Source organism: Ambystoma mexicanum, chromosome 7q (assembly GCF_040938575.1).
Source record: "Ambystoma mexicanum isolate Mex_15411 chromosome 7q, UKY_AmexF1_1, whole genome shotgun sequence".
In the NCBI taxonomy this organism is placed as follows: domain Eukaryota; kingdom Metazoa; phylum Chordata; class Amphibia; order Caudata; family Ambystomatidae; genus Ambystoma; species Ambystoma mexicanum.
In genome coordinates, this window is record NC_090941.1 from 410033033 (window position 1) to 410059277 (window position 26245).

The following is a 26245-nucleotide window of genomic DNA, read 5'->3' on the forward strand; positions in this document are numbered from 1 at the left end:
CCATGTACTTACTTGTGGGTTTTGGTGACTACTAGGGAGCATGTGTTGTGTGTGGAAGGGCTATTTAGTAAGTAAATTTATGAGCATATGGTGTGATCAGAGATTTTTGGTGAGTGGAGTGATAAATAAATTACGTAGTGTTTGAGTGATTAGGTGAGTAACTTAATAATAAAAGTGAAGTTAGTCTCTAGTGCAGCCTGTTAATTGTACAAGAGGCTGTATTCCTCAATTACCTCCGAACAGTGTGAGATGATCTGGGTATTTTCTGCAGATAAAAAAAGTGCACTCGTGAAACAAGACCCTTAAAACAAGCCATGTATTCACCATTTTGCATCTGCTTTCATGCCATTTTGTCTGACCCACTTCATGCCCCTCTCGCCCAAAACACATCCTGTTGGGATCTCTGAGCTAGCTTTAGCCTCACCATTAAACATTTTGCTTGAAGTGTGTGACAGTGTTTTTTGTAAAGCAATGCAAAGAGTGTACTTGTGTGATACACATGTGTTAACCAGGTCTGTTTTAAGCCATTCTATTTATAAGCACTATGTGTGTCGTTTTGGCTTGTGTATATGTATTAGGCATTTACCCGGTACTGCTATTAGATGGCCATGTATGCGCACCATTTTGCATCTGCTTTCATGGCATTCCCACCCACAACCCACCCCTCTCCTCCCAAAACACATCCTGTTGGGATCTCTGGGCGAGCTTTCTCCAGCCTCCCCATCAAACTTTGTGCTTGAAGTGCATGATCGTGTTTTTTTAAAACCGTGTAATGAGTTAGTCTACTGGTGTGATGAATGTGTTAACCAGGGCTGTCTTCAGCCATTATATTCATTAGCACTATATGTCCTTCTGTGAAGTGCTTTTTAAAAACACACACTGAGAAAGCCAACTGGACTATACATGCTTCTGAAAACCTCATTGGGCTATACTAGACTTTAATGTATATATGATGGCCCTTACTGCTTAAAAAATAAATGGCCGAAAAAAAACATTTCAAGATTTCTCAACATCAGACATTCCTATTATCTTGAAGTACACTATGTATGCAATAAACGTGAAAACAACACCAAGTGTTTGGAAAAGCCATTATTACATTTACTTCTTTATAACAAAAGGACAATTTTATTAAATATATTTTTTAACATATTTACATTTTTTGAGAGAATACCAAACAGCCAAAACTATTCTATTGGCTTTGCCAACGCTTGTTTTGATCAGAGTTTGGGCATCTTTAGGGGGTTGAACGATTTCCAAGAAAGCCGAAAAAGGCTCAGCGTTAGATATAGCGCTAGTGAGAATGCAGTTTGTATGACCTTTTTTTTTTCGTTGTCCTCGTGCCAGTTTTCGAGCATACCATAGTTTTAAGTTCCGTGGTAAGTAAGGGTGGCCAGGTTTCCCCTCTTCTCCACTCAATCCGGGATGTTTGATCCAGCGTTTCCCTATCCTGGTAATGTCAGCCTCTGAAAGTTTTGTTGCAAAGCCTTGTTAAATATTCAGTTTCCCAGAAATTGACCATTGGATTTCATTTTGAGTTGCACATATTGTTAAATAACAACATTATCACAGTTGTGTATTAACATTGAAATGAGTGAAGAGCTGAAGCTGTCTTTTCATTTTCCGGTGTTATCTTTTGTAGGTGGCTTGTATGCAGCTCATCAATGCTCTTGTTACATCGCCTGATGATTTGGACTTCAGGCTGCATATTCGAAATGAATTTATGCGCTGTGGATTGAAAGAGATATTGCCAGTAAGTGCCCTGTAGTGACTGCTTTCACATTAATATTTAAATTAGCAGGCGACTTGAGTGGGAAGAAAGTTTTCTAAAATACCTGCTAGAATAATTCATAATGTCTGTATGTGGGGATGCATATTTGATTGTTTTTTTGATAGCGGGAACGAAATTGCAGCACACTGTGTGCATATCTCCTGCACACCGTAAATGCATAAACAACCATTCTCATCCGAAATCTGTAATCTGCGGCTGGTTACATAGGTTTTATCACTGAAGTGGAAAGCCATTTTAAAATGGAGTTCGTAGTTAAAAGTGCAATGATGTGATTGTAAATGCAGGGATTTGAAATCGCATATTGGCAATCGTTGTCTTAGTCTTTTTAAATTATTGAGGCGTGTTGAGAGAACCTTTTTGAATAGTCCTGTTCTACGCTTTCCGAATTACTTTTTGGGGGAGATACTGTGTAATCTTAAAATGTCATGCCCCTATGTCGCCCTGTTCAGTTTTAAAACCGTATTGGAACCGTTCAGTTGATGATTGGTAGCCCAAACCTAAATATATCGGCCTGCCACAGTGGTGGTAAACAAATGTGAACATTCCAGTGACCAGATTGGGCTGTAGTGTGCTTTGCATTGCTGCTCGTTGTCCCTTTATGGCGAATGCCGAGCTCCGGTTTCTGCTTTCAGGAGAATCACCCAGCAACCGGTGGCACACTTTAAAATTCATCAATAACACCACGACTCCGGCATTATTTTGTTAGAGAAATCCCTTTGTGTAAAAGTCTCCCACCGTACTTCATACGTTGTAGGATGCACCACCTTATTAGGGAGATGCTCGCGCATTCCTGCTTTTTCTTTGCATTCTGGGGACTTGTTGTTTTGATTTTCCTTTATAAACCCAGAAGTAGTGGGCGGAACTAGCTGGTCGTCAAGGGGGATGTGCCTCCTGACATCTATGCTACTCGCTCTGTTGCCCGGGTATGGCAAGAAACAGCAGTGAGAAACGCCAACCCTGAATCTTATTAGGTGTTTCCAAGGTGATAGACCTTGGAGGTGGAATGCTGCAGCCCTGTCCCTAAAGAGCAGACACAGTGGAGCTGTTGCTTGATAGGGAGGATGATGCTGAATCGGGCCTGCGGCTGGAAGCACTTTGCAGGTGATATGTTCGGAGAGTACCAGGAACCAAAGAAATTGACCCTCTAATGTCACACCTAGCAGAGACGTCTGAGGGCACTGGATGTTCTGGGCTGCCGCCATGTGACGCTGCAGCTTGGAGGAAGATGTAAACACGTCTGATGAGCTGCTGCAAGTGGGCAACAGGGAACTCCTTGGCTCTTCCATGAACATGCCAGAGGTGCATCAGAGAGTGAGGTTGCAAGTGTGCCACCAAAATGGGGGATTTTGATCGTGGCTGACATTGCCTGCCCCTGGGTGTGTATGTTGGGGGGAGGGTGGCAAAGAAGGGCGGGGGTCGTCGCATGGAGAAATGCGCATTTCTTGTTTTTTGGTGGATGTATACATCCTTAAAAAATTATTGGGACGATCACCAGAGCCAAGAAAAAAGATCTGCTCGAAGGGGAGTATGAGGACCGGTGAAGATCCAGGGAACAGGTTGTTTGTATCAAAGAGGCCACACAGAGAGGTACAGGCCGCAATGTAATTTTAATATGCATTGCTTGATCCTTGACTTGTGTTGCTGCTTTGGTAGAAATGGGATGGGGCAGGCAGTCTCTGGTATGGATTCCTCCCCCCCCCCCCCCCCAAACTCCCCTCCCTCAGCAGAGGATTTGGCTGGTTCACATCTGCAGCTCAGGCTGATCATGGTGTTTTAGAGGAAATAGTGGCTTGCTTGCCGTACGTTGTTTCAACGGAGAGACATACGCGGGGTAATAACATGGACGGTACTTGGGGTACGGTATGGTTGAAGCATGACCGATGTCACATAAGATGACAACTTGACTGTTTTCCCCGATGTGGAGATTATGCCTTCAATAACAATAGGTTTTTTTGTTTTCCAGTGCAGTCCTATGGTGACATTACTTTGTTACAATGTAAAAGAGTTTACCTGCAGATATGTAGGGGAGGAGTTGGCCAATTTACACTGGGAGGTCGGAGGGTGGGGTGGAGGTTCAGGGTTATCTTTGTTAATTTTTAGCTGTGTTGTGTTTAGATTGCATCCTCATGGAAAATAAAACTGATTGTTAAGGGTGGTTATGTTGAACGTTGAATATATACTTTACGTCAAATTGCCAATAAAATGATTTAATAAAACCAATACATCTTGAACTAAATGTCCCAGAAAGCAAAGGATAATACCAGGACTAGATTAGCATCCTACAAATGACATAGTGCATTTAGGCTTTCATGTTATCTACAATATCCAAAAAAGAAAATGCAAAATAAATTAAAACTGCTGACTGTTTGAGTCCTCCTTCTTTTCATTGACACCTGGGCAACATGCATATTCCTCGCTATTTGGTAAGGAAGGGGCCCGGTCCACAGGGTGAACAGGCAGGATTTGCCACCAGAGTAGTAGGGCCATGACCAAGATGAAGCCGCAAAATTGATCTTTGCGAGGGAGAGGGTGAAATGGGAAAGCAGAGATAGAACATGTGTGGGTGGTTGGACAAAGTAGAACTATGCAACCGGGTTATACAGAACTTGGTGGCTAACACTGAGGACTGTTGTTAGGGTGGGGATGGCAAACATAAGCACCTGAGGGGAGACAAGGGCAGTAAGGGGATTGGGTGAGAGGACAGAAGACCTGGGTCAGGTGACTAAGGAGAACAGTGCGGCATGCAGTGCATACAGGATGCTTTGCAAAGTGAGGGGAGAGAGGCAGCTATGTCAGAAGAACCAGGGGATTTCAGTGGGGGAGCAGGGGTCAAGCAGAAGTTACTGAATCAATGAAAGGGCAAGTATGGTCAATGTCTATGGCTGAAAGCTGAAGTGAGACGTTAATGAAGTCAAGTAAGTGAACCTTGAACTGGAGTTGTGGGTGATTACGGAATCTCCCTGGACCCCAAAAAAGTCAAGAAAAGTAAAATAATTGGACATAATTCAACTAAGAAATACAAACATAAACCTTTTTTTATTATTGGTGCTTTTATGGTTAAACCTTTTAACACAAAACATCATACATATTACTGTCATGGTCATGAAGTCAGGGGCACAGGCATGCAGGGGTCGCATGCACAGGAGACCTGGGTGGACACAGTCCTGGCGCCTTTGGGGCCAGGCTTATGAACAAAAGTAAACAAGAGCATCCATTTAACACCAAAAAGCTTTTATTATGGACATAGCACTTCAGATGCATTAACCTTGAACATTCCATCCATTATGCAGGATGCACTAACCTTGAACATTCCATCCATTAAGCAGCCCCAAGTGTATTCTTGGGTGTGGCTGCTAATGGATTGCCTTTTCATGTGCTCACTCTCTAGGAGTGGCAGGGTGTGGCTGGTAAACCGGCCCTAATGGGCTGCCCACAATCTCAGCTTTATAAGCTGCCCCGATCCTCAAGACAGATGCTTTGCATGATTCTGCACTTGCAAGCAGCGTAACGCTCACCGTCGCCTGAGGTCAGACTTGCCTTTGAAGATCCTGCTTCCTGCCAGCCGAATGGGGAAACTGTTCTTGTCTTTACATCTCTTCGGCGAACCAAGTATTCATCTTTACACTTTCTGGAATGCCGAAATCTTCATCTTGGCATTGCAGCACGACATGCTCCATTGTTGACACCAGCGCATGCAAGGAAAAACAGAAGACCAGGTTAGGCATCGAAAAAACAGTTTAAGGTTGCGCTTCGCCATACTTCGCGCTTTTCCTTAAACCATCACTTACCTGCTGTCGAACATTGCGGTAACATACATCTTCCATCCTGCTGTGTTTCGCATTTCACAGCTGCATTGAGCCCGCATTTCCATCTAAGAGAAGAAAACAGAAGAGACATTATTGCGGGCATAAATAGGAGCAACATATAAAGACATTAAACAGAACGAACAGCATCACAAGAGCTCAAGAAAGACTTAATCCTAAGGAGAAGCGTAGTTGCAGCTGGACTGGACTAATCCTTATCGGGGATCAGTGAAGGAACTAGATCCCATTCGACGCACACCTGCCAGAAGTAGCAGGACGGAGAGCTTATCTTCCATAATTCACAGGTGAGCTTTATGGGGCGGTGTATGCTCACAGAAACCATACTTTGGGGTGAAGGGTTCGAGAGGTACAACAATCCCAGATTGGCGCACTCACACTCTTATCTCCACGCAGGAGCAGTATCACCACGTACCACCGCTCACAGCTTTCCTACTGAGGGAGAGGACTGAAGGGGGTGATTCAAGTTCAGGGAGGGCTGCAACCGTGCCCCAAAGCCTCTGCAGAGGCCAGGTGAGCGTAACAATTACATATGGAATAAGTGTCCAAATATGCAAATCAGTATATAAAAGTTCAAATACATACATATAAAATAATTCACAGTATATAAAAACATGAATCAGGCAGAATAAAGGCTAAAAAGAAAAAAAAGTATACATTCTTTCAAAAAAGCTAGTGCTAATAAAGTCGGGATTTTCAACCAAATATGATATAAGATAAAATTCCATATTGTAGAGTTCCCTGAAAATAATAGTTCCCAAAATTGGTCAGATGAAATATTTTCCAGGTTGTATCTTAGATTGAGAAATCCCTTTATATATATTTCAAGTAATTTCTCACATCTTGTTAAGAGATGTCTTGGAGTCTCAATTTCAATGTGGTGTATCCTACATAATGGTTGTGCATATGGTATCCTTTTCCAGGCACTAATTCGAGAGAAACTGGGCAGCAAAGGCAATCTAACCATCATAATGAAACGTCTAACCTTGCTAGCGAAGTGATTAGTTAGATAATTGCAGGGAACATGTACCAAAAAACCTTGCTTAATGTAGCTCTCATATTATTTTTAAATTTACCTAGATTGGCCACGTTAGGATTTTAATCCCATATGTAGCAAGTTTTTTAATTTGTTTTTTTATGACAGTTAGCGGAATATCCTTATCCATAGAAAAACCAATATCCTTAAAAAATGTGAATAGATCTTTTTTCCCTTCATTAAGAGAACATTTTGATAACGTGGAATCTAAGATGGTTTTAAAATCATAAAATATTGACTCTGAATCATTCATCTTAGACAAAATACATAAATAAAAGATTCCTGTGTTTGTTCTCTTTTGTGTATATAATAAAACCAGCCCCAATTCAGTCTATTCCTTCAACGGGTTTTTTTGGGGGGTAAACCCTTAACTCTATGCCATAATCGTCCTTCAGATTTCTTAAGCCAACTTATTTCTATTACAGTGAATATTTCCAGTCCATAAAGCAGACAAGGAGTAAGACATATTCTATACAATGTAACCAATCTTTCGATAGTTTCCTATAAAAAGTTACCATTGCTATAAATTGTTTCTCGATTTCTTTTTCTTTTTTTTTTTAACATACATAGTTTTCAGGAGCAGTGATCTTATGAATAACAGAAATAAAAATTCCAAAATATACATAAGTATGAACAACCTCAATAAACTCCTTGTCCATCGTCCATACAGTTTTAGGGGATTTCCTCTTTTGAGGATGAATAATCATTATTTTAGTGTTTTTATAATTGATACTGAGGTTATTTTAGAGTAATGACAAGTTTGTCAAAGCTACGTTGGAGACCAATGGTGGTTCTATCCATCAGGAGGGTATCGTCTGAGTACGCAAGCCAAATAATCTGCTGTTGGTTAATTCTTGGGGGGTGGGGGGGAATTTGAACAGTCCTTCAAATAATGACCCATGTCAGAGACGTATAGATTATGCAGTGTAGGTGCTAAGGGACAACCTTGTTTAAGGCCAAAATTAGCTTTTATTTTCTCGCTCAATGTTACTCTCCTGATTAAGGCGAACGTGGATCACGTTGTCAGTATATAACTCTAATAAAATGTAACACTGTGAGACTTAAGTTCCTGAGTTTAGCCCATATTTGTCGATCAACAGTATCAAAGGCTCCTTTGTAATCGATAAACATATGTACAGTGAACCCTCTTTCTGTCTAATATTCTCGCATATCAGATGAAGTAAAGTCCAAGTTTTTGATAGAGTGCCCATTCCTTGTCTAAATCCCGTTAATTGTTTGGGGAATACATTTATTTTTTATCCATATATTCAGCTCTGCTGACAGCAGTTGCGCAAATATTTTAGAACTGTCCTATGTCATGCTAAGCAATCTATATTTATTAGGATCTTTCCTAACCCCTTTTTTAAAAATGGGGATCAGTATAGATGCGTTCCAACTGACTGGAATAAAACAAGTTGATACAATTGTATGGAATAAATTAGTGAAGATCCTGGCCCAGAAACCTGGGTTGTTCTTGTATATTAAATTTGGGATACCATCTGGACCCGGGGCTTTAGATGCTTTCAATTTGATGATGATTCTTTCCAGCTGCACTACATTAGGGGTCAGTTTAGCAATACTATCTTCTTCACATCTCGTCCCTTTGCTTATGAGTGAAGATTTAGAGCTACAGTACAACTGACAAATGTGATTCATCCATGGCTTCTCAGTTACCGGATTAATTTCCTTTTTCTTATTATCAGCATTCGTACTGTGTTATACAAGCCCCCAAATTTGCGAGCATCAGTAGTTCTTAACGTATTTCGCAATTGAAACCACTTTTTTATAGGATTCAAAATTAGTATATGTTTAAGAGTCACTATTTTTCTCTTTAGAAGACTCTCGTCAGTGGTGCATCTCTTTAGAAGTCGAATTTCCCCATAGTGTTTTCGTTTTTCCTTAGCAAGCACTATGTCGAAAGACTTAATTTTCGCCAAGGCTTTTGAAGATCCCATTTTGGGACAGCTTTGTACATTTTGTTTCGATACATCTATCATTTCTTCAAACTTCTTTAACCCAAGTTTGAAGTCTCGCATTTGCTATTAACGATCTCATTGAAAATACCGACATATCTGTTTTTCACAGTCAAATGAATTATATTACAAGCACGATTAACAGTACATTCACCACAAATATTGGGCCTAATTCACAGAAGTGTTTTATAATAGCAAAACCCCATTGGAAAACGCTCTGTGAATTAGGCCCTAACAGTAGGAAAAACAATGTTGTCCCATAATTATCATTGATTCTGGAAATAAAATCTAGTCAATCCAGGATGATTTATCCCTAGAGGGCCAAGTATAAGGACAAATCAACCTCTGAGACTAGTCCAAAAATATTTGTATAGTCCATTAACTGATATGAAAGAGGACTGCATATCCCTTGCAATAAAGTCATCTTCCCTATCTGATATAAAAACCACCCCCAATTGATTCCTTGTGGTGTGGAATTTTTCAGGAAATTCGTGTTGGCTGCAAGTGACTCTTGAGTAATTCAGATCTCATAATTGCATATCGTGCCATAGCATTCAAACTAGACCAAGCATCATTCTTCAAGTGCACACCATTGGGGGGATATATACGTTTATTATTTATCAACTGTTCAACCTTTTCCACCATGCAATCCAATGTTGCTGAAAGGATGTAAGGATGGATTTCTACAGGATTGTATTCTGTAAACACTAGACAATTCTTTACAAAGACTATAAGCCCACCAAAGGGTCTACCTAATTTATTTTTTAGCCTTTCTCTGGATTATATGATAACCATCCAATGTAAAATCGTGGAGCAAACCGATTTCTTGCAAGGCAAGTAAATCGTCCTCCAATAGGAATGACATACTTGTACTATTTGAGACAAAAGAGTGGAACCCTCGAGTGTTCCACAATCTCATGTGCAAATGATTCCTTAGTTTACCCTTTTGTCAGTCCATGTCTTCGCCATTGTAATTTGATTAAAACAAAAAAAAAAGTTCTATTGCTGTGGGTCCTGTTAGGTTTTTTAGTTCCTAGGCCCTCCACAATTCTTGATACAAGCTTATCTGTATCAATTCCCAGCAAATGTATATATTTTTTAAAATCCCTCTGATCTCTTTTGTTTAGTCTTTTGGGCACATTGTCTTCTAGACTTCTAATTAAGGACCCAACTCTCTAAATAGATTAGAGTATAATAATATACACTCTGAGACAATGGGTGAGACTAGATGGATTATTGCCCAATTTTGTTCCCATGCTGAGGATGGGATTGCCTCCAGAGCAATTTCCTTAGTGGATATAGTAAAATCAGGAATTTGATGCAATAGTTCTAGAATGTTCATCCTATTCAAGAAAGCACTATTTTAGGAGGCATAAGTATCAATAATTTTAATATTTTGTGTTCTATCCACCATGGAGCTCAGTATCTTTTATACCCGGCATGTGAAGTGGTATTTTTCCGTCTCCAGTGGAGTAATTTCAATGTCCTCGATTTCAGTCCAATCGGTGCAATCATTACTTTTCCTCCAAGATTTATCTACATTTCTCTTTTATCATAGGGTTGTAAGAAAGAAACCTTCTTCTTGATTTCATCCTTTTCAGCTTTACTATTCAGCCAAGCAGTGCTGCAGTCTACGTTCCCGTCGTCGACGGTGGGGTTGTCGACGCTGTCCATGACACTGACAGATAGTGGTCCGATGCTGTTATCATCCACACAGATGGAATCGGAATTGCTGTTGTCGACGGGTGGGGCATGGCAGTACACCACCTTTGAGTCTATCCTTCCTGAGAACATTTTGCAGCAGGATCTGACTACATTTTCTCTTTCTTCGGAATTGGAGGAGGAACAGGAGCAGGTGTTTGACCAGCCTGCTTTGGGTCTGCAGTGTGTGAGGCCTTCGATGTCGAGTGGAATGAGGACTAGGCTGCCAGGTTATCCGCTGGTTAACTCGCAATCTTTGCTGTCGTTGCAAGTGCTGTCTATGCTTCAACCTTTGTTGGGGCAGCTGGATGCGAGGTGGCCTCCTCCAAGTCTGGCGGTGCCGGTGGTCGAGGTGTTGCCTGGTGAGGCTCCTAGGAAGTCTCCTCCAGCACGGTTTCCATTGCTGGTGGGGTTGGGCTGTCCACGGTCTCATACTGAAGAAGGCGAGCTACCTGAATCTGACCGTGAGTGTTCCACGGGACACCCTTTCTACTGCATCGTTGTCACCGACGAGGGATGACGCGTGCTATATGGAGGTCGAGCAGCCCGGTAACCCGGCGCAACCCTCACCTCCAGATGATATTGGGGCATTCCACGCCATGATGTCGAAAGCATGTCTGGAGTTTGGACTGGTGCCTGAAGAGGAACGTAAGGACTGCTTCCTCGTCGACCATATGGGCAAGCGGATGAAGGCAGTCTTTTCTGTGCCAATTTTTGACCACGTGTTGCAGGAGGGCCTGTGCACGGTGCGCCACCCATTTTCAGAACCGGCTGTGAAGGGTCGTCTTGAAAAGAAATTCAAAGCACCGGAGTCTACCCCTAAATGCTTGGTGCCGCAGCTCACGCCCGAGTCTGTGGTGTCGGCGGCTGCCAGCCAGAAGGCCAGGAGCCAACATAAATGCCTTACAGCTCCATACAGTGAGGCCAGGAAGCAGGACGCTTTTGGAAAGAAGGTCTTGATGGTTGGGGCTACGACGGTAAAGACTGCAAATTCCTTGGCGATAATGGCCAGATATGATCGTGAAATGTGGCATCGGCTAGCCCCAATTCTTGAACATCTGCTGGAGCAACACCAAAAGGAAGCAATGCTGTTGGTGTGTGAGGGGGAGGAGGCCTCCAACCACAGCATAAATATTGATGTGGACCTGGTGGAGTTAGGTTTTAAACAGATTAACAATGGGCTTGTGCTTCGGAGCCAGGCCTGGTTGAAGTGCACTGACTTCCGCCCCGTAGGTACAATATAAGGTCATCGACATGCCCTGTGAGGGCGAACACTTGTTCGGTGAGAAAATCGATGAAGCCCTAAAAGGGATGAAGGAGGATACGGAAACCACGAAATCTTTGGGTTCCTTGCAAAGTGGGTGCTGTTTTCGCTCCTTTCGGGCTTTCTGTGGAGCCTCTGGAAATGCCTGTTTGCTTCCACCAGAGATCGTGGTTACGGGCGCTCCAGCTACTCCTCTCAAGGGTATCGGTGGTCTGTCCAGTCGGTGCTGAAAGGCCAGGACTTCCAGGCACAGCGGAAAAAGTTTGCAGTCCTCTGCGTCTGAAGGGAGGCAAACTAGACCTCAATAATGACTGCCATATGGACAATCTGCTTGGGGGCAGGGTCACCATCCACGTCGACGAGGGGAGAAAGATAACATCAGATCGCTGGGTGCTAGACACGGTGCGTCCTGGCCACTCGTTGGAGTTCCGGCGTCCTCCGGTCCCTATTCCGCCGGTGTATGCACTGCAGACGCGTCTTCCGATCCTGCGGCAGGAGTGGTTCTCATGCTAGAGAAAGGGGCGATAGAACCAGATCCGGTTGCGCAGTGGGGGCAGGTGGGTTTACTCCTGGTACTTCATTGTGAAAAAGTCCAATGGCAAGTGGAGGCCTATTCTGGATCTTCGGGCGTTGAACAAGTCTCTGCACTTCCTGAAGTTCAAGATGCTCACCCTCCAAGATGTCATCCGGTCGGTGCAGCTGGGGGCGAGTTCTTTGCGTCGTTGGATCTGCAGGATGCCTATTTTCACATCCATAGGCGGCGGAGGCACCGCAAGTTCCTGCATTTTGGGCTTGGAGACGAACACTATCAGATTCGGGTCCTCCCGTTTGGCCTGAAGTCGTCCCCCAGGACGTTCACAAAATGTCTGGGGCCGGTGGCGGCCTTCCGGAGAGAAGGTCATCATGTGTACCCCTACCTGGACAAGTGGTTGATGAGGGGTTAGTCGCAGGCAAGGGCACAAGTGGCAACCATGCTGGGATTCGCTGTCAACTTAGACAAATCATTTTGATGCCGTCCAGGGAGTTGGTGTTTCTTGGGGCGCAGTTTCTTACCCGGCAAAGGAGGCACAGGACGTTTGGCACTGGGCTCTAGCTCAAGGGATCAGCATTGTCGCTTTTTATCTGCCCGGAGTGCTGAATGTTCAAGCACATGTGCTCAGCAGGGGACACCAGCCAGCTGCACGAGTGGAGGCTGAAGGAGCAGCAGGTCTCGAGGATCTTCTGGCGATGGGGGCAGTCTGAGCTAGTGCAAATAGCAAAAAGTGGGGGTGTAAGGGCTTTTTCCAGTCCCCCTCCTCCGCCGCAGCCTCAGAGGGAAAGAAGGCATGACGCCCCTTCAGGTGCACGTTTCTCAGGTGGGGGGGCAGGCTTGCTCACCATGCACATTTCTGGCGCCAGAATTTTGCGGACCCCTGGATTCTCTCCATAGTATCCATGGGGTACCTACCGCCTCCCTATCCCAGCCTCTCCTCCGTCCTCCCCTCCACTCCCACAGGTTGGGAGAGCAACTCTTTTGGCGCAGATCCGGTCGCTTGTAGAGAGCCAGGCAGTGGAGGAGGTTCCAGCCTCCCAGCGAGGCTTTGGATTACACCAGGATTTTCACCATTCAGAAGAACCACCAGGCGGCCTGAGAGTTGTGCTGGACCTTTTCATCCTCCTTACCTCTGCAGAAAGCTTTTATAGCAGAGACATTGGACAAGGGAGGCTGGGTGTGCTCCCTGGACCTGATGGACGTGTACCTGCACGTCCCAATTTGGCAGCCCCATCGTTCTTTCCTTCGGTTCAGGATCATGGGCTACCATTTTCAGTACAAGGTCTTTCCGTTTAGCCTCAACTCGGCCCCAGGGTCTTCACCAGGCTCATGAATGCAGTGGCGGCCCTCCTCAGAGCGCAGGGCCTCCACATCTACCCATACCTCGGCGACTGGCTCATCAGGGCTACATCTCCAGAAGCGGTTCACCACTCTTTCCATGCCCTTCTGAACACTCTGCACGATCTGGGCTTTTCGCTCAATCTCAAGAAGTCGCAGCTTTAACCCACGCAGACTGACATTTTTGGGCCTCGTCTGGGTCACGTGCTCACAGAAGGTATTTCCTTCGGAGGACAAAATCTTGGCTATCAAGAGGGCCCCCCCACTTCCTCAGCAGAGAAGTGACCTCGGCATGGGGGTACCAACATCTCCTGGGTCTAATGGCAGCGGTCCTATTAGCCGTCCTGCACAAGAGACTAAGGAAACTGAGGAGGAGGAGGAGGTTTCAGCTGCACTTCGCAGCCTCATGGAACCAGGAGAGGGGCTCTCAATCCGAGATGATCAGCATTCCTCTATCTCTCCCCTTGGACCTAACTATGGATGGGCAAGCCCTTTCGACCGCCACCCTCGACGATCTCTGTCCACGGCACCTAGACTCGACAGGAGCAGGTATACCATATCAATTGGCTAGAGCTGAACGCTGGCTGGCGCTCAGGGCATTCCTACCACTTCTCTGGGGCAAGGCTGTCCTCATCCAGACGGACAACTCGACCAGCTTGTACTACGTCAACAAGCAGGGAGGCACCAGGTCCCCTCCTCTGTGCAGGCTGGCAATCAGCATGTGGGAGTGAGCCCTGGGAAACGAAATTTACCTCACGGCAGTCCACCTCCCCGGGGAATCCAACCTGGAATCGGACAGGCTCAGCAGGCTTGGAGCGGACAGTTACGAGTGGCAGCTGAACAACCTCGTTATTCAGGAGATCATCAACAGGTGGGGTCACCCCCAGGTGGATCTCTTTCCCACCAGGCACAACAAGAGGTGTCCCCAGTTCACATCCTGGCAAGTTCAGGGCCCCGGTTCTCTGGGCGACGCATTTCACCTCCAGTGGACCGCCATGAAAGCCTACGCCTTTCTGCCCACGTCTCCGATTCACAGAGTAATTTGCAAAATCAAGGAGTCTCGGCAACTCATCATCATTCTAATAGCTCCATGCTGGCTGGCCAGGCCATGATTTTCGGAGCTGCGCAGTCTCTCGGAATTGCCACCGATTCACCTCCCTACGGGCCCAGCACATCATCTGGCACAGCAGGAGGCAGAGTTATCCACCCTGCACCAGGGAAACTAGCCCTCACAGCGTGATACCTGAACAGGTAACGCTGCGGCACCTCATCCTCTCACAGGCCAATCTGGAGATCATACAGGGCGCCTGGAGCAAGGGCTACCAGGGCCCAGTACAAAAGCAAATGGACCAGATTCTGCCACGGGGCATTGACCCCCCCCCCCCCCCCAGCATGCACCTTGGACGATGTTCGATCCTTCTTGGCTCACCTCGTCCAATTAGGCGTGCAGGTGGACACCTGCCGCAGATACCTTGCAGCCATTGGGGCTTACAGGAACTCGGAAGAAGGCATCTACTTCTCCTCCAATCCTATCGTCAAGAAACACCTGACGGGACTCGCAAGGCTCTACCCACCCTTCAAGAGACAGCACCCTCTGTGGGACCTTAACATAGACTTGGGCGCTCTTGCGCACAAACAGTTTGAGCCAATAGCGTCCGTGGACATCAGGCTGGTCACCATCAAGACGGCCTTACTAGTCGGCCTCACCTTGGCTCGTAGAGTCAGCGAAATCCAGGCGCTGGTCGCCTCGGGCCATATACTACCTTTCACAAGGACAAAGTAGTCCTGCGGACACACCTGGCATTTCTGCCCAAGGTTCCGTCTGCTTTCCACTTGAACGAGGAAATAGTACTTCCTATGTTTTTTCCTGATCCCAAGGACAAAGCACAGAGTGCTGCACTGCCTGGATATCGGGTGTGCCCTGAAATTCTACTTGGACAGGACCAAGGACTTCTGCAAATCGGACGCCCTGTTTTGTCACTTTTGGAGGCTCAAGACCAGGCTATCAGGCCTCTAAGGTTTCCATATCCCACTGGATGGTCTTTGCCATCAAGGAAGCGCATGAGCGCCAGCACATGCTGCTCTCAGCCAACATGCATGCCCACGCAGTCAGGGCCAAGGCAACGGCCATCGCATTCCAGCGCCATGTCCCTTGGCAAGTCATAAGCAGGGCGGCCACTTGGGCCTCTACCTCGGCTTTCTGCAAGCATTACTGTTTGGATGCCGTCTCTAGATCTGATGCGATTTACAGACAGGTGGTTCTCAGGAACCTATTTGCTTAAGGAGGGTCTCCTCTCCACCCTGGGGCTACAATCATTTCTAATCGCCCATACAGTATGGAGGAAAGGGGACGGGACGTAAGAGTAATTATAAGCTACTCACCGTAGTGTCTAACGTACTCTTAGTCCAAGTCCCCTTTCCTCCATACGTCCCACCAACCTCCCCCCTAATAATACTGGTGTCATTAGGCAATGTTAAATCTATTGTCGACGCGTCAATGGGGACTGAGGTGTAGCGCCGGGGGGCAGAGTCAGGGCAGCGCATGCTCCCTGGGCCGCACCCCTGCGCGCCTCTAAATTTAAAGGGGAAGAAGGTTTTTTTCAGTTGAAAAAGGTTCTGTCTTGCGTCCCTTGGAAGGGACGCCCGTACAGTATGGAGGAAAGGGGACTATGGACGAAGAGTACGTTAGTAACTACAGTGAGTAACTTACCATTTCTGTGGAGTGGAGTCTGGTTGATCCAAATTGGGAGCCTATTCATCAAAGGCCTGTGGTCCCCACACAGAGTTAATTATGTAGAGTTCTGGTATTTGGGGAGTTTCATAGCAAGCACATCATTCTCTGCGTAGAGATCTTGTCATTTGTATTCCACATCTGTCTTTGCTAGTCTACTGCACAGGTTGGGGCCTGTGTTTGTTGACTTGGGCCCTGGATCAGCTGGTTCCCGGTTTGCATTCTACTCTGCATAGCTACTATGTCTACTGTGGTTTCAGTTCAAGCCAACAGCTTTTTTCAATAGTTTGTCATTGATGAACTGACTAATATTAATATGTTATTTCTGTTGAGATCTTTATTTAACAAACACTATAACCATTCCATGATTTTTTTTCTTTCGATTCTTAAGTCACAGTACAGTGTCTACATTGATGTCTTTTTTTGGGTAAGCAATACAGTTGAAATAGTTGTGTCCGTCTATCACCACCCATTCTTTAACCCGGGCCAGAGGTGGCTTTTGAGCACAGCTGCATTTCTGCAGGACTAGTGAGGGAGACCAACTCTTGGCAGAACTTGCATGGTAGGTCGAGGTAGGCTAACTTGTAACGGGCAGCAACGGACAGGAATAGAAACAAGTAAAGTTAGGGACGGTAGTTCAGGAAATAACAAAATAGATGAAATGAAGTAATTAATGAACCCATTGTACTTCATGGTAGACAAAACTCCATCGACTTAGTGATAGCATGCTCCGCGAGCATGACCTGATAGGAGTCTGTAGTGAGATCACGTTTTACAGTGCATCCATGTACTCTGTTACCCAGTCTCTCCACAGGAAAAGAGCGTGAAAGGGTGCTCTCTGTAGGAGATGACTGACGCACACTCCCACGTGCACGCTCACACGCATCCTCACACATATGCTAGAGCTCACACTAGAATGCTTAACTAGTGTTGGCCTACAAGCACACTGATAACATAGGACAAAGCAATGCATCGGCAAGAGAGCTGCCACACAGTTAGTGCTCTGGAAACTGGAGTGCTATGAAGGCAGAAACACGACCTGGAGCTAACCGTAATATGGTAGCTTGGGGTGCGGGGGGGGGGGGCTATTCTAGACTCGGGAATGGTGCACATTTTGGTGACTGAGAGATGCATATAGCAGTTTGAATTATTCACCACTTGTCAAAGCAGTAACATAAGAATTTGGAAGTCACCATGGCTGTTGTGTTTACACAGAAACAGTCATCTTGATTTTGGCAGATCCTTAAGAAATCTGGGAGAAGGTTAATTCAGCAATAAGGGCGCGGGGTCGGGGAGGGGGGGTAAATGACGGTTGGTCGAGGATCGCTCACATTGAAGAAAACGGTTTGCTAGTAGCTAGGATTTACTCAGTCACCGAACGGAAGGGCATAGAGTAAGCTGAAGAATTCTATTAATAAGTTCAAATAAACAATCTTTGGGTATTTTGGAAATCCAGAATGGACTTTAATGATGTTGGCAGGCTAGTGCACAGAAAGATTGCCTGCTAATACCATTTAAGAAACGCACAGACTTAAACTCGAAGAAAATGAGCTTATTTTTCCTTTAAGTTTACCACATGAAGGAAACATTGTCATAATCTGAAATGGTAATGCCATTGATGAACACTGTTCATTAATTTTGAACTGTCAATTTAAGATGCATTAATGGCCTTGCGGTCTAAAAGCACAGCTTGATAAATAAGCTCCAATTAGTTTCGTCCTATGTGTTAATTAAAATAGAAATAGCGGTGCTGGTGTGCAATATGCCTTTTTGTTTGTGAGCGATTAATTGAAATGTTATTGAAAGACCCTTACAGTAATTTGTGACTTTGTACTGCAGCAACTGAAGCTTATTAAGAATGATGCCCTGGATATCCAGCTCCGAGTGTTCGATGAGCATAAAGAGGAAGACCTGATGGAGTTCTCCCACCGCTTGGAAGACATCAGATCTGAAGTGGAATATCCTTCTGTAGTGCAACCAGAATCCCATCATGTAATTTGCCACGATTACTTGTTTTGCAACGTACATTCATGCAAGTCGATTAGTTTCTGGCTCATGCCGGGTTGAAATTCACGCAACGCAATACTTGGTACTGGCTGACCCTGATGCATGTGCTGTGCAAATCAATGGAAACATTTGTTCAATTGAAGCAATTGAAGCATTATCCCATAGCCAGTTCCTCCATACGCTGCAGGGCTTCCCACTTAGTGACACATGGAATTATGTCAGTTACAAGTTTTGACTGTTGTTCAAACAGATGCTATTAACATGCCCACTTCTCGGCCAAAAAGTACAATATTCAAGCCAACCAAATGGAATTTTGAGTGGTAGGTCAGACTTCCACAAATGCTTGCTATAGTTACACACTTTGCAGAAATGGTGCCCACAAGTCATATTCAATCCATGTACTCTGGCACACTTATTTGTATTTATTTTATTGCTTATAACGCGCTGCGAACTGCAGGCATCAGGGCGCACATGGAAAAAAAAGTACAACAGTGAGAGAAACATTAGCTAATGGATCAGCATGAACAAATGTAGGTCCTAGTTGAATAGTATGGTCTTAAACTGCTTACGATATGTAAAAAGACTCTTCTCTGTACGCAGCTCAGCTGGTAATCCATTCCAGGCATGTGTTGCTAGTACCGGAAAGGAGCGGTCCCCTTCCTCATGTTTTTAACGTTCGGGCATATAAACGGGCATATAAACTAAAGGGTATCATTGGATCTTGTTATTCTTCCCTGTGGTTGTAGGGTGAGACCTACTTTGAGATACACTGCTGCAGATCCATGCAGACATTTGTGTCAAGCTGAGGATTTTGAAGGTAATCCTGGACATGACAGGCAACCAATGAAAGTTCCCTCCTAGCGTGGGTTTTATGTTTTTTTTGTTTTCGATCATTCAAACCGTTTCATTTTGAAGAATTTGAATTTTATTAAGACTGTTCTTGCTTGCTCCACCTAGGAGCGTATTGCAATAATCTATATGAGGCATAATGGTAGCTCTTCTAAGGTTTCACAGTTCTTGCTCATGACATAAGGTTTCACCAGCCTGAATAGTCTAGATGGTAGTGTACTGTTTAACTACATTTTCCACCTGAGCATCAGCACATAGTGAGTGGTCTACTGTCACTCCCAGAGTTTTAATGTTGTCTAGTCTTTTAATGCAATGGCCATTGATGGAGAATTCTGAATAACATGGGTCCAATTTCATTCTTGCTTGGGGGCACCCACAAATCTGAATCTTGGTCTTTGCACTGTGCAGGCAGAGCCAGATAGCGGCCATCTAGTTTTAACCAGTTAGTAAATATTTTGAATTTTGCTTACATCCTTGGCATACTCCCCACTCCGCTCAATCAATAACTGAGTGTCATTAGCATAGTTTATGAATCTGGCTCCTACTCCATCTAGAATGTTAAACAAGGGGCGTAGGTAGACCTTAAAGAGTGCAGGAGACGGACGCGCTCCTTGTGGAACTCTGCAGTTAGATGTTTTTTGAGCGGAGAACGCCAGTCCCCAACATACTTATCCTGCCCGACAGGAATAACTCAGTCCACTCGACTGCTGATGGCGAGCTCTGGCTCACAGAAGATAATGTAGCTAAAGGTTTCCTATGGTCCAGGAGATCAAACGTTACTCCTGTCCATAGTGTCCAACATCTGGATTTGAAGATCCAGTAACGCACTCTGTGCCGTGGTGCGCTCTGAATCCAGACTGCCTGAGATGCAAGGTATTAGCCCTATCCAGGTGTTCTTGTAGTTGTATAGTGGCTACTCGATCTACAACTTTCAAAAGAAAATTAACATTTGTGATGGGTCTAAAGTTCACATTTTTAGGGTCCAGTCCTGCCTTTTTTAGTAGTGGTGTAACCACTACCTTCTTAACGTCATCCGGAATCGTTCCATGGGAAAAAGTGGCATTAGTAAAACGTTTTGAGAAAGGTGCGAAGGAACCAAAATTGTTCAAAACAATTTTAGCAGCCAGGATACCACCATTACAAGATGTGGGACGCATTTTCCTTAATACTTCCTCCATGGCCTGCACTGAAATGGGTGAGAAGCTAAAAAGTGAGCAGTTCTCACTAGAAGATATTACACCATTTTCGGGTAATGTAACTGAAGCAGATTATGCAGCAATTGTTCTATGTGCTCCAGTGATTTTGTCTGCAAAAGCTTGTTGAATGTTAGAGCAGTCCATTGTAGGGGAGAAAGAGTCGGCCTTTAAGTGTGATTTCTCCAAGTTTTCTTAGCTTTGAATATACCGTCCCTGTACCGTTATTCTACATTCTTCCAAGTGGCTTTATATTCCTCCGTTTTATTTTTGTTCCAGTGACGTTCTGCTGCCCTCTTCTCTTGTTTTAACTTGATGAGTTCGGTAGAGAACCAACTTCGCTGGTTCTGCTTGTCCCTAGCCATATTAGTCTTCACAGGTGCCACTTAATTAAGCATTTCCAGCAGAACTTGATCATATCTCGGAGCCAGAATATCTGGAGGATCGAGATCTGTGATACTTTCCATAATATTACATTCAGATCTTCCTGCCTAGCTTTGAGCGTTAGTAGGAGGAAGATGCACAGAAATGTGCTGGTCAAGGGAGAAAGCCGTTGTCTACAAGTCAAGAATGTGACGGATGACCCAATGGTAATAGTGCATTTACCAATTCCCTTGTGAATAATGATCAAACCTTTCCAAATCCTGACATGTAACTTCAACTTTCTTGCTGGGGATCTTGGCGATTGGGATTTGCTTCTTTTTAGGGTGGGTTAGTTGGATAGCGTGAAAGGCAGATGCAGAAAACTTTGGTGTTGATGAGTGCAGGTCAGAAGTACCCGTTAGCTGTGTGCCGATATGAAACTCTCAATGTTTGTGGATGGTAGCCGCCAGGCAGGTTAGACATTTGGGTAGCGCCCATATTTTGGAGTGCAAAAATGGACAGCATGGTGGTTGTTAGAAGACTGGTAGGGCCTGAATCTGTTAAGTACACTAGACCTGGAGGTCATTTGAAGGAGTGTGGCAGGAGTAAGGATGCAGAATTTAGTAGTGAGGAGTACGTTGAGGGATGGGGGGTGGAGGAGGGAGGTGGGGGAAATGAGGGATAGTCGATTTGTGGCTCTTGATTGTAGATATCAGTGAGATAACATGTGGACCAGTGTCACGCAGCAAAGGTTCTATAAATCAAATTGGTTTTTCACAGATGGTATTCCAAAGAGTTTCCAAAATTGCTTGTTGTAAATTAGGCCAAGTTTAAGGTTCACAGTTTTTTGTGGTTTGCTATTATTTTTATTTCTTTCAAAGTGTTTGGTTGAAGAGCCAAGTCTTTAGATCAGGGTTGTCCACCTCCAGGTCTTAAGCGCTCGAATCCTGATGAGTTTTCAGGATATTCATCAATATGCCTGAGAAAAAAATGTGCATATATTGTATGCACATTTGTCTCATTAATATTGATATGATATGTTATTAATGAGGGGTATCTTGCAAATTCAACATGTTTCCGGCCCTCAAAGCCTGGAGTTAGACAACCCTGCTTTAGCTGTTTTTTGAAAGTCAGATGGTTCACTTCGAGGTGGCAAGTTCTGGTTAGGGTGTTCCACAGTTTTGTAGCCATAACTGACGGAGGATCCTCTTGGCTGTTCCTTGTTAAAGTTGGGTACTAATACTAGTTCAGCATTGCTGGACCGAAGTGTTCTGGAAAGAGTGTAATGTTGAAGCGCACTTCAGTGGTATGAACAACAGGCGATATAACGTTTTGGAAATTGATGGGTAGCCACTGGAGAATATGTAAAGTTGGCATTGTATGTTCAAATCACTTAATTCGGAAAAGTTGTCTTGCTGCTGCATTTTGAACTCTTTGACATTTCCACATTAAGTAATCTGAGAGTCCAAGATGGAGGTGGTTTGCGTAGTCTAGTTTGGATAGTATTAGAGAAATTATGAAGGCACTGTGGGTGAACGTTAAGTAAGGTAAAATGCAGGGTAGCATGCACAGCTAGGAGAAATGGCTTCTGATGATGGCTTTGACCTGTGGATCAAGAGTGAGTTTGTCCATTGTCGTTCCAAGATTCATTACTGTGGTTGACTGGTTTGTGCATCGGCTCATCTTGTCAGGCCAAGGGACTGTGGTCGAGTAAGAACATGCAGGATTACAGATCATCAGTCATGGTTGTCTAGTGTTAACTTTTAGTCTGTTTGCTGTCATGCATGTGTCCACCCGTGCAAAACAGTTTTTAATGACTGGGGCCGTTTGGTGATGGGTGATTCACAAATTTGTAGATTGTGTCATCCGTTTAGTTGTAGCAGGAGATGACAGGTTTATTGATGTCTAGTAGGGGTGTTGGGCTGCTCCATAAAAAAGTGGGGGAGTCCGGGAATTGTAGTGGCCCAAGATAGTGGTTTCTGTTATATCTGTGAGGAAGAAGGTGATTCAGTGTAGAGCTGGTTCTTTAATACCAGCATCTTCCTGTATTCTTAGGAGGATCTCGTGGCGGCTGAGTCAAAAGCGGCTGAGATGTCTAGCAGGATGAGTGCACTCTAAGCTTTCATCTGTATTGCTTTTAAGTGTATTCCAGATCGAACATAGAGCAGATTCTGTAATCCTAGTGGGTCTAAATCTGTGCTGGGCCTCATTAACCAGTTTGGCTGTTTCAAGGAAAACCATGAGTTGGTAATATATGAATTTTTCCAGAAGTTTGAGATGAAGCATGTGTCAGGTCAGCACTAGGCTTTTTAAGCAAAGGTTTGATGTATGGCGATTTCAGCTGACCTGGTACTCTTCCAGTACTGATGGAGTCATTGAGGCAGGATAGGAAGATGGATGCCAAGTCTGGAGATTTCATGATTGATTTGTAAAGATTGGGGGGCGGGGGCATGGTTCCTCAGGAGATTCTGATGGGTTGCCTGAGCCAATGGTAGCTTGTGGGTCCTCTGCAGACAGAAGAGAAGATAATAAAGAGAAGGTAGTTGGAAGTGTTAGTGGGATTTTATTGGCAGCGTGTCAGTGGGAGCATCCTTTATTATCATGGTGATTGTGGATTTCAAGGATATTGTGGTTGAAGTGTGCAGCAATGTGGTCACAGAGCTCTTGTGTAGGGGCAGGGCCTGTGTTGCAGGCTGTCTGTTTTAATTCTCTGATCTTCTACATTTCCCTTTTGCTGTGATGCTCCAAATTAATGCATTTGGAATAGTGTGCTTTCTTTGCTTGGAGTACTTCAGGCCAGCAAAGGTGTAACGGTTTGATGGTAGATGAATTTCTTAGCGTATTGTTTCTCCAGTTTCTGATTTTCCTATAAGTAATTTTGTCTAAGGTGACCCATTTGGTTTTTTTGTTTTTGTTTATTTAGAGCTTTTGAAAGGTTTCTTAGGGGCAGTACAGTCCGCCATTGAAATAATCCAGTTATGAATGTGGTGGAGTTTTGCATCATAGGCACACGTATAAAGGTTAACTAGTTGTGTACTAGGTATATAGACTACATTAAAAAGTGCAGGTATTGTGGAGGCACAAATACAGATTCAACATCCTAAAATGCTAGGGATGGAGCTATGCATTAGTTAAGCAGGTTAGAAATTGTGGGGACGCTTGTGAGCTTAAGACTGTGATGACCGCTGGCTCTTGAGCTCAGTGGTGGGTCGGATGGAGGAGGAGGCAGCCACATGCTGTTTGTACACTGATTGGGGTGAAAACCTGCTGGATTTTGATGCGGGATTCCCCAGTGTCGATTCGGTCGGTTTCCGGTTTGGATAGACTTAGTGAAACTGCGATATTGGAGGTGGCACTGCGGTTGCAGCATTGTGAAACCTGATATCGCTTCAGCTGGGCCGGCATCTACAGCGGGACTGGTGGAGCTGTGCAGCCCGCTCTGGCGAGCCCTGCAGATCTTTGTTGCAGAGAGCCTGTGGGGAGCAGTGCGCTGTCAACCGGATGACAAACTGCCTTGGGGGCTTGTGACGGGAGCCAGGCCTGCGTTCGCCGCGGTTGGGTGCCCGCCCCTGGTGTTTGGAGGCTCGGGAGCTTGGGGTGAGGTGGCTGCCATAGGCTGCGACTCAGCTGCTTGCTGGGTTTTGGGATTGGATTCCCTGTGGAGACACCAGGCTGCAGTACTGCTTGCGACACCTCCTCCCTTTCCTCTACGTGGATACCCCATGGTGTGCATACATATTGCAGCAGGTGGCAGCTGCCAGATCTGTGTGACCTGCTGTGACTGTCTGGATTCACTGTTGGCCAGCTTGGAGTGCACTCCCACTCGCCCTTAGTGATTGATAGCGGGGTAATTAAGGTGTGCTGTGATGGTCCTCGGCTGGGGCACCTTTTTTTGCCACTGTGTGGTACTCACTTTAAGGGTTACTACAGGATTGTCAATTTTCGGGGCAGTGCCCCTATGTCAACTATGCAGTTGTGGTCGAATATAATTGTCATGTCATATGCTAGCTATGCAGGTTGTAGTATAAAAGAGCCATAAAGTTGTGGGGCCAACAATGTTTCCATCTAGTTCTGTGTTGTGATGCACTCACCTATGTTTTTAATATACAGTCAATTACAAAGAGTGAATTTTAGTTGTGTGAGGTATGCGGTGAGCAGTTTGAGAAGCAACATTGTTGTGATGACTACCTCAATGATTAGAAGCTAATGTGTAAGGTATGCATGCAGCAAATCTAGTTAATGGATGCTAAATACAGATTCAATCTAAACATGCAGGCAAGCCATGGTCAGAGTAGCTATGCGTTATGGGATCAGCAGTATAATGAGCTAAACAGACAGATTTTCTGCTAGACACAGATTTAGTCTAGATCATTTCTAGTCATGCAGTTTAACACAATGGGGCAATAAAGATTAGTTTTTAGCTAGGATTTCCAGCTAAGCCAAACTCAATCTAGCTAAGTGTCATGGGCAGAAGTTTATTGAGCTATACTACTTAAAAGACAATGGGCCTCATTACGAGTTGGCCGGTCCGAAATCCGTTGTTTCCGTGAAGTCGGTGACACCGTTTCCTTGACCGCAAGCATGCAGTAATAAGGTGCGATTACGGGTGGTCGGTCGCGCACACCAGACCATTGCGGAAATGGTGTCACCGCCGTAACGCAAACACCCATGGAGACGGATGCACTGTGCGGTACATCCATATCTGCCACTGCTGTCTTTGAAACAGAAAAAATACCGGTCCCGGAAACACAGTGATCGCGGAAAGAGAGCGGCGGCATTATGGCAGCACATCAGCATCACAGCATGAGCACTGGAGGAGGACCTGCTTTACCCCTGAAGCTCCAGACCTGGGAGGAGAGATGCAGCAGTGGCATGCACCTCGAGGGGATCGAGGGAGTTGGCGGAGCAGAGGTCGGAGCCGGCACACCTGGCGAGGCTGGTAAGTACACAGAGTGCAAAGCCATGAGTACGAATGATGAAATCCCCTCACCCCCCCACACCCAATCAGGGCCTAGAAGCACACAACACATCCACCAATGACCCACAATCCCCCCCCCCCACTGAAGTCGGGACCTGGAGGCACACCGCACATCCACCAATCACCACGCAACACGCCCATGTGACAACACCACCAGGACAGGCAGACGGCGTGCAACTGTGCGCAAGCCGTGATCCACACACCTGAGTGCATGTTATGTTATGTTATTGCAATTTGTAAAGCGCACGGTCGCCCAGAGGCAGCATGGCTCTAGAAAAGGAGGCTGCTCAGCCGAGAGAGAACCAATGGGAAAACCAGAGCTTAGAACAGGTAGGTTTTCAGAGCTCTTCTAAAACCAAGATGGTCGGCAATGGCTTTCAGTACCGGGGGTAGACTGTTCCACAGTTTGGGCGCGGCAATAGAAAATGCTCTGCTGCCGAGCCTTTTCCGATTAACTCTAGGAACGATCAACTGGTTGGAGCTCGCAGAACGGAGATCCCAAAACGGTATATATCTAGTGAATTTAGTCTGTAGAAATTCAGCACCCTGGGCATGAATAGCCCGGTGGACGATGCACAAAGACTTGAAATGGATTTGCTGCTTCACCGGCAGCTTGTGAAGTTGGCGTAGGACTGGCGTGATGTGAGCCCCATAAGGGGAGCCAGTGGCT

At 45.2% G+C, this 26245-nt stretch overlaps 1 protein-coding gene across 7 annotated transcripts in view; it reads left to right on the top strand.

Moving 5' to 3' along the window:
* The window catches only part of DIAPH3 (diaphanous related formin 3), a 2562783-nt gene that overhangs the window by 885482 nt on the left and 1651056 nt on the right, over nucleotides 1-26245 (top strand). For all 7 annotated transcript variants that reach the window (XM_069640497.1, XM_069640493.1, XM_069640496.1 and 4 more), the window contains 2 exons: nucleotides 1640-1750; nucleotides 18025-18143. In XM_069640497.1, the coding sequence (XP_069496598.1) occupies nucleotides 1640-1750; nucleotides 18025-18143 (230 nt within the window). The remainder of the gene's footprint in view (nucleotides 1-1639; nucleotides 1751-18024; nucleotides 18144-26245) is intronic.